General features: G+C 45.9%; 1 protein-coding gene across 2 annotated transcripts in view; it reads right to left on the bottom strand.

Moving 5' to 3' along the window:
- Positions 1–6,704: 6,704 nt before the first annotated feature.
- The window catches only part of CABP2 (calcium binding protein 2), a 108,952-nt gene continuing 103,961 nt past the window's right edge, over positions 6,705–11,695 (bottom strand). For both annotated transcript variants that reach the window (XM_075347393.1, XM_075347394.1), the window contains exon 6: positions 6,705–6,769. In XM_075347393.1, coding sequence (XP_075203508.1) covers positions 6,744–6,769 — 26 coding nt within the window. In that variant the 3' untranslated portion in view covers positions 6,705–6,743. The remainder of the gene's footprint in view (positions 6,770–11,695) is intronic.

The following is an 11,695-nucleotide window of genomic DNA, read 5'->3' as shown; positions in this document are numbered from 1 at the left end:
GTTGACATTTTTGGACTTGGACCAGACATCGATTTTCTTGGAGAAATTGTCTGTATATGATTCCTTTATGATATGGACGTACTGTCATCTGAAGAAGATCCTTTCATAATAATTCTCCTGCCCTCTGGTTTTATGTAATATGCTTGATGCCATTGTTATCTTATTTCCTGTGGTTTTATCTATAGGATGGCAAGGATACTTATGTATTGTTCACATTTTTCAGTTCCAGCTATTGGTCTGTCCCGCCCTCTGGTTGCTGTGCGCGCTCCCATTGCGCGGTTTGTGTCCTCGCTGCCAGCCCGGCGTCCCCCATGGTGGGGGCGGATGCTGCGGACCCCTGGGCCCGGGGGTCCGCCGCGTCCCCCCTCACTGGATTGCCGGGGGCGTGGTGCGGACTCTTGCCGTGCTTTGGCGTGCGCGCCGCCATGGCAACCTGATGGCTGATTGACGGACTATAGCTGGGAGCTGTGTCCCGCCCTCTGATTTCCGTGACCCGCGCGCGCCGCTCGCCTTCCTTGCCCGCCCCTTGGCTGTCCTCTGTGGATGGGGGTGGCTTTGGAGCACGTGTTCTTCTGCTCCGCGCTCCCTCTCCCATTGGGCGGCTGAGGGGCGTGTGATGTTGGGCGCGCGGTGCGCGTGCGTGTCGGCGGGGATCCGATTGGCTGGGACGCATTTTCCAGGTCATGGGCTGCCCAATGAAGTCTAGCGACTTCCGTTATAAGGTCCTTGAACGGCAATTGCCGTACACCTTCCCTGATGAAGCCAGCAGATGTAATCCGTGCGAAACGCGCGTAGGAAGGCTCGTGGCACTGTCCTGGGACGCTCTGGTGCTTGCCCCTCTTCTTAACCATGTGTAAGTTATGGGTTCTTAGGGTCTTTTTCATGTGACTGGCTTTTTTCCGGCGATCCCTATCCGGCATAAAACGGACATATGCCGATTTGGCTACACTACTTTATGTGTCCAGCCAGGGTGAGGGCGCCATACTTGTTGGTCACTCTGTGACTTCTTGTCATGTTTAGCTTGATATTTGGCAAATCTCTGTCCTGCCTTATAGATCTATGCTGATTGGGCTACATAGAATTATGGTTATTATTAAGACAGAGACGCCATAGTCACTAGCCAGCCATCTATATTCACTTATGACCCTTTGTCCCTTTATGCTTATTTGGGGTGTTATCACCTTTGCCCTCCCATTTATGTGTGGTATTTCACCTTTTTCTCTATGTAAGCACCGTATATGTACCTTTTCTATACTGATCGTAACGATTTTAAAATAATATGAATTTTGTATAATAAAAATTTGGATATTTTTACAACAATAGCCTTGTAAGCTCCATTTCTTCTTCTTCTTAAAATATTCCAATATATAGGAGAAAAAAAAACATTTGGCTGTAAAAATCAGGGTCAGTAAGAGTAGAAACACAGAAAAAGGAATTAGAATTGGAACACAGAGTTCACAAATGTGGTATATATATATATAGCAATCATGCAATAGCTATAGCCATAGTACATATTATCATAGTGATATAAAGTTGGCTATTAATGTTATTGGGGGTCGGAACTACGTATGTTGCCAATAATACTTGTGTTAGTATATATAACAGTTGTAGCTGTAGTAGATGGTATTAATATGCTGATGAATGTAACTGTGAAGAAAAGATATAGTATAATTACAGCATGGGGTATCTCAGATACAGCATGTTATTCACTAATGTCAAGAGCAAGTATGTAGGGGAGCCTCCCAAGTATATACATGATAGATAAGGGGTATTTACCTGTGCAGAAGAGGACCTGTATACACATGTGACGCCAACCCCGATGCGCACGATTCGGAGTCACCTTCTTCACCTGCTTATTGCTGCCCATTTAGATAAGCCTGGTCCTGAGTGTCCGGAGACCACTTGTAAAAGAGGGGGGTACTGTCACGGTTCTGTCACGGGTGACAGACAATCATGTGGTGTCCGGCAATAGAAGGTCACAATGTTTGGCTATGCAAACTGCTCCCTAACCTCTATCATTCCTGCTTGATGTATTTGACACACTTTGTATCAAATCTGCTTTGTTTTCATCCCTTTCCCTTTAGGACCCTGTGGAGTTCCTCACCCTTTCAGCTGCCTTTCATAAGCACTTCCTTGGAGTCTATATATATCCTCATTTGCCCATGCTCATTGTTGATGATAAGTCCTCAACCCTTAACAAGTCTTCAGCGCAAGCATTCGGCTCTCATTCTTCTGGTATATCCTGGTTGTTGTTTGCAGTTCCTCTTCTTGAGGCATCTGGAGACATGTTGTTGTTTCCTTCCCTTGCTTGTTATCCATGTGTCTTCTTTGGAGCTTAGTGGGGTTAATTAAGCGCTCATCTCATCCGCTCCCTACCTAGGGCCCACATCAGGGTCAACCTAGGGACAGGTATCCAGCTCAGCGCATAGATGTGGAACCTATCTAGGGCGGTGAGGGAACCCAGGGCCTAGCGGTAGGCTTGGTAAGAGGTCACCATCTCCCCCTTCCCTAGACACAAGGTCTCCCTTCCCTTTCGCCATATGCTGGGTACTTTGCTATACCTAGTGTGACAATTGGACATTGACCTGCTGTCTGCTGATTCATTGGCAGGCTAGGAAGAATGAATCTCTGCTAGTCTGCTTGCTCCTTTGATCACATGTTGTCGGGAGACATATCACATCTGCTCCCCTCCTATTTGTGCTGGTGGAATCCTTCCATCCATGCCAGTTGTAAGCAAAAGACATAAAAAAGAAGATAGGGTATCCACTTTAGAAAATCCAAAATATTCTTTATTGGAAAACCATTTAAAACTGGTTTCTATGTCTTTTGCTTATGCAATGCTGCTGGGCTGCAGCTGAGGTGGGATCCATGAAGCACAGAGGAATTACTAATAGTCTGATACTATGTGGTGAGTTCCCAAACTTTTCCTATATTTTTCCTGGGAGGAAATGCCAGTTATAGTTTGTCTGTTGACCCTGGAAGTGTAGTGTCCCAGACGTTCTGCTGGAAGTTGTGTTTATTGCTTAGCGTGATTGTGGAGTTTACCCCTGATGTTTTGTAATTACCTTCTTGCTTTTGTTTTCCTCCTGAATCTCTTATTGTCTTAACCTTTGTCTGTGTATGCTGTTGACAGAGTTTTGGTTTTCCCTTGTCTGTCTTTATCTGTGGGTTTCTTCTCATTCCTGTCCCATCCCTTCCCTGGTCAGGATCATGGCCAGGAAGGAGACTCAGGAATCTCCACTATCAGGAGTATCCCTGAGGCTAGGAATAGCATAGGGCCGCCTAGGTAGAGGGACATCTTAGGAGCCCCTGTTTCCCATTATCCCATTGTCATTCTGGCACCAATACAGTTTCCTCACACATTTTCCTCTCCCTCATATTGTCTCCTCACACATTGCCTTCCCCCTACACACATGCCCCCAAGCTCTGCAATATTGCTTCCACACGCATTCTCCCTGCTATTAATACTGTCTCCTCACAGATCCTCCCCTGTGGCTCATACTGATTCCAAACATTCCCCGCACCATAGTGTCCTGCTCCCAGCTGCAGAGGTGCACTACCCATGTCCAAAAGCAAAAAGAAGCTTGACATCAACGGAGGAGCCAAAGATCAAGCAATTTCTTGGCTTCTGGACATGTCCTGTGCACTTCTGAAGCTGTGAAGTCTATACCCAGCTTCAGATGTGCAATGACTTGTGGGAAAGAAAGTCAAGCTAATACACAAAATTTGCAGAGAGCTGGTATATCATGATATAATGCCCACAGGGGTGTGATAATATGGGGAGTGGGTTGATTAGTCTGGAGAAATTTAACACCTCATCGACTAGTTAATTTGCATATTAAAAATGGACTGTAAAAATGTTTTGTTTTTTTAAAAAAAGATCTGTTAAATGGATTGTGTCAGTACAAAATGGCTGTCCAGATCAAGTACTCAATGCATTATGACAGGGCTAAAAATTGAAATGCACTTTTGCACCTGCTGATTTTCCAGCTACCTTCGCACATCACTGGCTCTATGAAACCAGAGCTGTCAATCAAAGAAGTGGGGAGGTGGAGATAGAAAGAAAACAAGCAGGTGGAAAGGTGTTTTTAAATGATTCCTCTACAGTCATGGCCAAAAGTTTTGAGAATGACACCAAAATTATATTTTCACATGATCTGTTGCCCTCTGGTTTTTAATTGTGTTTGTCTGATGTTTACATCACATACAGAAATATAATTGCAATCATATTATGAATACCAAAAGGTTATGTTGACAGTTAGAATGAGTTAATGCAGCAAGTCAATATTTGCAGTGTTGACCCTTCTTCTTCAGGACCTCTGCAATTCTCCCTGGCATGCTCTCAATCAACTTCTGGATCAAATCCTGACTGATAGCTGTCCATTCTTGCATAAGCAATGCTTGCATTTTGCCAGAATTTGTTGGTTTTTGTTTGTCCACCCTTCTCTTGATGATTGCCCACAAGTTCTCAATGGGATTAAGATCTGGGGAGTTTCCAGGCCATGGACCCAAAATCTCTATGTTTTGTTCCATGAGCCATTTAGTGATCACCTTTGCTTTATGGCAAGGTGCTCCATCATGCTGGAAAAGGCATTGTTGGGCGCCAAACTGCTCTTGGACAGTTGGGAGAAGTTGCTCTTGGAGGACATTCTGGTACCATTCTTTATTCATGGCTGTGTTTTTAGGCAAGACTGTGAGTGAGCCAATTCCCTTGGCTGAGAAGCAACCCCACACATGAATCGTTTCAGGATGCTTAACAGTTGGCATGAGACAAGACTGGTGGTAGCGCTCACCTCTTCTTCTCCTAATAAGCTGTTTTCCAGATGTCCCAAACAATCGAAAAGGGGATTCATCTGAGAAAATGACTTTACCCCAGTCCTCAGCAGTCCACTCCCTGTACCTTTTGCAGAATATCAGTCAGTCCCTGATGTTTTTTTCTGGAGAGAAGTGGCTTCTTTGCTGCCCTCCTTGAAACCAGGCCTTGCTCAAGCAGTCTCCGCCTCACAGTGCGTGCAGAAGCACTCACACCAGCCTGCTGCCATTGCTGAGCTAGCTCGGCACTGCTGGTAGTCCAAGCTGAAACAGTTTTAAGATACGGTCCTGGCATTTGCTGGTCCTTCTTGGGCGCCCTGGAGCCTTTCTGGCAACAATGGAAGCTCTCTCCTTGAAGTTCTTGATGATGCGATAGATTGTTGACTGAGGTGCAATCTTTGTAGCTGCGATACTCTTCCCTTTTAGGCCATTTTTGAACAGAGCAATGATGGCTGCACGTGTTTCTTTAGAGATAACCATGGTTAACTGAAGAGAAACAATGATACCAAGCACCAGCCTCCTTTTAATGTGTCCAGTGGTGTCATTCTTACTTAAGTGAGCAGAACTGGCGCAGGTCAGGGGTATGGCGACAAGAATTGTTGTGATAGTGCCATTTGTGAATAAACCCTAAGGGGTACTTTGCACACTACGATATCGCAGGTGCGATGTCGGTGGGGTCAAATCGAAAGTGATGCACATTCGGCGTCGCTGTCGATATCGTAGTGTGTAAATCCTTTATGATACGATTAATGAGCACAAAAGCTCGGTGTAGTGTCCGACATTTCTATAATATAGCTGCAGTGACGATACGATGTTGTTCCTCATTCCTGCGGCAGCACACATCGCTGTGTGTGAAGCCGCAGGAGCGAGGAACATCTCCTACCTGCGTCACCGCGGCTCACACCGGCTATGTGGAAGGACAGAGGTGGGCGGGATGTTTACGTCCCACTCATCTCCGCCCCTCCACTTCTATTGGCCGCCTGCCGTGTGACGTCGCTGTGACGCCGCACGACCCGCCCCCTTAGGAAGGAGGTGGTTCGCCGGCCAGAGCGAAGTCGCAAGGCAGGTGAGTGCATGTGAAGATGCCGTATCGATAATGTTCGCTACGGCAGCAATCACAAGATATCGCTGCTGCGACAGGGGCGGGGACTATCGCGCTCGGCATCGCAAGCATTGGCTAGTGATGTCGTAGTGTGCAAAGTGCCCCTAAGCGTATGTACACACTTTGAGTGTTTGTAACAAACTTTTCAGCAGTAAGAGTGCTGACAGGAAAAAAATGTGTAGAATACACGTGTTTTCAATGTGTTTTTCCTTGAGTTTTATGCCCATTGATTTGAGTGAGTGAAAACACTGCAAATATGCTGAAACAATTGACATGCTGCGAATTTTACAAAAGGCCCTGATAGTTAAAATCCACACGGATAAAATAAGCAGCATGTTCATGAGACTTCAGAAATTTTGCTGGTACGGTAAACTGTAACTTCTTTTCCCTTGCAAAAGACGTGGAAAAAAATCTGGAAAATACGCGTGTGAACAATTCCTAAGACGTTACATTTTTTGCACAGTAAGAATGTGCAGCATCAAAAACTCATCTTGGAAACGTAACCTAGTGCAGCCACTATTTCTTCTTTGTATTGTTTTTTTTCTGTATTTTCTTATGGAACCTAGCTCGAGAACTGAGAAGTGGTGGTGGAACCGGGTCATGGACAGGAAGTTTTCCAAAAGCACTGTTATTATTTGGTGTCCAGGAGATATGGGTGGTGCCTCATAGATTTGCCAATTCTTCCGGAAAGTCCCCATTTTTCCATCAGCATCCTAGTATACTAAGAAGACACGCAAAGCTCATTACAATAATATACATTTATTTGGTATATTGAAGTTCAAACACACAATGGCTTCTATAGGACTACTCCAGATTTCACATCAGGTCTTCAGCGAGACATCATACGTACAAACTCTGTAAGGAAAGTAGAAGAATATCAAATAAAAAACAGGAAAGAACAGTAAAGTAAAAGCATCATAATGACAACACGATAGCTTTATTACATCATTTTTTTTTCTTAAGGGTTCTTAATAGGGAACATGTTACCAAGTAACTATAAAACAATATTAGCCTTCAACCATTTTGGAATCTGCTGATACATACCATTTTAGATACGTGTAGTAATCAGAGTTTGAAAAGTAGGAACTCATAGATCTGTGCAGGAATTAAGATAAATAGAATTGTTTTCACAGGGGGAAGAGACAAGAGGGGGACCAGAACATGTAAAACCCCCTGAGGCTACAGCAGAGTGGGAGTCATTGGCCACACTTGAACCAAGTCGGACGTGCTGAGCAAGCTGAGCTGGCTTATAGCCGCACCAGGAAGCACAAGAGTAATAGTATGCAGTCCCTGGAAGAGGTCGAATTTGTGAGCTGAAGAGACCAAGTTACCAAAGAGGACCACCATGTGAGCTAAGGAGACTGAGTTACCCAAGAGGACGACCATGTGAGCTGATGAGACCTAGTTGGACTTGTGACTTGACGAGGCTGAGTTATCAAAAAGGATGAATATGTGAGCTGAAGAGGCCGCGAATTCTAGTTGAGGGACAGTGTACTCGAGACGACTGGGGGCCAGGAGGTCCCTATAATGGTAGAATTATATGGAGATAAGGTATGCACACCCTAGCTAGGGACCCCAACGTAGAGAAATACTTTGGCGTAGTGTTGGGGCTCTATTGCATTGATCAATTCAGTAGCTAAATTTCTCTTGATTCATATGTTCATGGCAGTAATGCAGATTCCATTTTTCACATTTTCACTCTTACATATAGCTATTGGATTTTTCATGTCAGTATTCACACAGCAGTTTCTGCTATTTCATGTATTCCCCTTGCATAGTCACTGGTGTGCATACCTTATCTCCATATAGTGATGTTTTTTTAGGTTTTTGCACCCAGTTCAGACATAGAATGGAGTTCCAAACGTTATTCCTTATTTCCTATAATGGTAGAGACTTGAGCTATGCCCCTGAGAGATGCAGACGGCCAGTGCGACCAGTGGGGGTAGAGAGCTCTCAGTGAACACTAGTAAAAGACTTGTGTTTTAGCAGGGATATTGAGCTAGCTTTCAATAGAGACTGTTAGGGTTACTACTGTAGAAAATTCTAGTAAGGATGGCAAAGACACTTACAGTGAAGAGATGGACGTTGAAAGGTAATGGACCGTACATCTATTTTAATATTGTGTGGGGAATTGTAGAGCTAAAGTTTATGATTTGATATTATATTTCGTGATGAGCGAACCCAAACTGTAGTGTCTGTGCATGGACATTCTCAGGGAAGTCCGTGTTACTCTTCTGGTTCGGCTAACTGGATAAAAAAAAAAAAATTAAAAGAAAGCAAAACACAGATTGAAACAAGAGAATTACACTTATTGAGTCTCTGCCATGGCAGTAACACTACTTCTGGGTCTGCTCATTAACCCTCATGCATAGTTACTGCTTCCCCCGCACACCCTCCTCTGTGACAGCACCTATGATTGGTTGCAGTCAGACTGCCAGTGTGCTGTCATCTGTGATTGGTTGTGGTGTGTAAAAATAATTAAATAATTTAAAAAAATTACAAAAGGTCCCCGTATATTGATACCCAGCATAGATAAAGCAGACAGCTACAGGCTGCTGGACAAAGCTGTGCATGTCATCTTGCCTGTATAAGCTTAAAAATAGCAGCCTGCAGCTGCCCCGTAATTGTCGCATCCATTAGATGCTACAATTCTGGCACTTTACCTTGCTCATCCCAATTGCCCTGGTACGGTGGCAATCGTGGTAATATAAGGGGTTAATGACAGATGTCAGTTGTCAAACATCACAGCTGTCATCAAACCCGAGGTTAGCAATTGGGAGGGGTCTATGAGACATGACACTCCCATTACTAACCCTGTAAGTAAAAAAAAATAGACAGAGTAAAATCCTTTAAAAAAAACAAACAAAAAACACCGTCTTTCTCTAATTTATTAACCCCCAAAACACCCCTGCAGGCTCCGCTACATCTGAAGATGCAGTGTGTGGACACATTAGAAAACATGACCAGTGACTGCAACTTCAGAAACTCACTAATGGAGCCGCAGATGTGAGCGGTGACGTCGCTAAGATCACTTGACGTCACAGCTGGGGTTCCCATGGTACCCCAGCTGTGACCTCAGGTGAACTGACCTGAGGTGAACTCAATGAACTCAGGTGAAGTCAATGCTGGATTACCGGATTAAGCAATGTGTGCGTAGTGAGTATCTGGGTGCAGTCATTTCTGCACCAAATCTGTATCTCCTGGTAAAAAACGCACCAATCCGTATCAAAACACATGCGGTTTTGGTTCAGTATTTTGCCAGAAAATGCAGTTTACCAATTACCAAATGACAGGTAATTTGCATCTCTTTCATCATGTCCAGAAGGAAGGCGAGACAGTAATCCAATATGTGAATGCATTGGTGTCTTAAGGGACCAGGAAATTGCACGCCTAAGAGATACCTTCCTAAGCCGGGTGCTGTAAGAACATCGGCTCTACGTCTCCAATATAAGTTTCCTTGAGATTGGAGCTGAAGCAAGAGTACAGGAGCAAGAAGCCACAATCATGGCTGACATGGTCTGGAGCCACAATGCAACATCCTCAGGGGATACTTGTGCTGAATCAGAGTTGGCCTGTGAATTGCGCCAGGAGATGCGAGAGATTCGAGGAGAGCTGTCAAATACAAAGGAACTTTCAGTTTACTCAACACCGAAGTTTGATCAGCGGCCATGGAGTGTTATCAACAAACCACTATACAGCAATTTGAAACCTCAACACCTCCCAGAAAAAACGCAGTAATCAATGCTGTGGAGGAATGTAGAATATATCCAAAAGTTGCGCTACCAGACATAGACCACAGACAAGGCCTTTAAACTAAAATGCCCCACGATCAGGGAGTACACCATAGGGGCAGGTCCCACTGCAAGGAGGACTGAAAGCTCTGAAGACATTTGTGGATATATGAGGGTCAGTGGGTGATCGCATCTGCTGGCCTGGTTGTCTTTAGAAAAACACCACGGACCTGGTCTCATCCCATTGAAGGTTTTAACTCGTGGGCAAAACATTACACAGACATCACTGGATAAAGGTACCACACACTGGTAAGAGTTTATTTTGTCGCCCACAGATAACAGCATGTAGTACATTCCTTGGAAAAACAGAAGATGGTACAAGAGACAGAGTCTCGCCTCTTCTGCTGGCATTAAAATCTTCATGAATTTAGGGAATCCAGGGCTAATTTTCCCAGCCAGTAGCACCTTGCTTTTGGCGGGCACCCACTAAGAGGAGACAGCAGCAAGCTTAGGAAACTGACCGAGCACAGTGAGGTATGTAGCCAGGTGACCTGACTGTCCTAACCTCGGTCCTCCAAGCAAACTTGTGGGCTCAGTATTGGGCACAGGAGCAGTTCTGTAATCCTCCATCTGGAACCATAGGCCCTTGGCTGAAGTCCTGTAGAATCACACACGGTGAGAGAGCAATCCCTTTTATATATCTCAGCTCCCATTTTAGGGCATTGTGTCCCACAGGAAGACAATCATGGCTGCCCCCTCATTGTTCACTGATTCAATTAGACTGCATAATTGTCCTCCAAATGCAGACATGTCACAAATTAACACACAGAAAGAAGCACCAAACAGTCCCATTTGAAAGAATGGTCAATGTCTCCTGATCCACCGAACAAAGGAACAATACCTAAGGCATAATGAAGAATAATAATTCTCCTCCAGCACAAATGACCAGATGAGTCTGATATCACAATGTTATCTCTGAAAGTCTTACTACATGGGCTGAACTGAATGGACAGAAGATCTGCACCTTCCAAGTGTCGCGGGCGGGGAGGAGGGTGTCAGCACTGCGCTCACCCCTCTGCTCGGGTCCGGCTGCTGCTGCTCAGTGGTGGCTCGAGCGATGGGCCGGATCCCGGGGGTTCTCGAGCGGCGCTCCTCGTCCGTGAGTGAAAGGGGATTGGGTTTTGGGATATAGTCTATTGTCCGTGACGCCACCCACGGTTGTGGTGATCTGTTAGCACCACCGCTGCTCGGTGTGGGGATCCCGGGAGTGATGGTGTGAAGCAGCAAGTTGTTGTGTTGCCCCTCCGTGGGTAGGGGTTGGTGATCCCGGGGCCCAGTGTTGAGGTGGGTAGATGCAGGGCTTGGTGGGCGCAGGGACGCGGGGGCAGCGCTGTGCCTTGCGGCACTGTGGTACTCACTCAGCCTGAGACGTTGACACAGTTCTCGGTAAAACACACGGCTGGAAAGACGGTTCCCACGGACGGCTGCACTTGCTTTCCCCAGTAGGTGACGGTGGTGTCCCTTTTCCTGCACCTAATGTTGTTGATGGTCTCGATGGGTTCCCACCGGTAACCTGCTCCCCGGCTTCAAGCTGGACCGGAGGAGCTCTACTCTTTGCCCGCAGGCGCTGGCCCTTAGAAACTGGTGCCCTGGCGGTGGCGGTGTCTCTACTGTAATGGTTGGGCCGTTGCCTTCAATCGGGACTTGGTTGTTGGGAGACAGACGTCCCCTTCACTGACGGATTTGGCAAATTATGGCGACTCCTAGCCTTGCCGGGGTCCGAGAGGCCCCTGCCCTGGTGCTGACTGTCCTTTGTACACTGCTTCAGACCGCCGGGCCACCACCCGTCCGCGGTCCTTCCAGGAACTTCCAAACGGTCACCCCTCCGGACAATCACCGCCATTGCTGACCTTGCTGACTCTGTCCTGCACACAGCTGGACCAACTTCAGGCTTTTCTACTCTCACTTTTACTCTTTTCTTCTTTGCTCCTCTACCACTTCACCTCCTTCCACTTCCTCCCCCTTTCCCTAACTTTTCTTAACTGCCAGC

This window comes from Anomaloglossus baeobatrachus, chromosome 5 (assembly GCF_048569485.1).
Source record: "Anomaloglossus baeobatrachus isolate aAnoBae1 chromosome 5, aAnoBae1.hap1, whole genome shotgun sequence".
Lineage (NCBI taxonomy): Eukaryota > Metazoa > Chordata > Amphibia > Anura > Aromobatidae > Anomaloglossus > Anomaloglossus baeobatrachus.
Note: the sequence above shows the minus strand (reverse complement) of the source record. Positions and strands in the feature narration are given on the sequence as shown.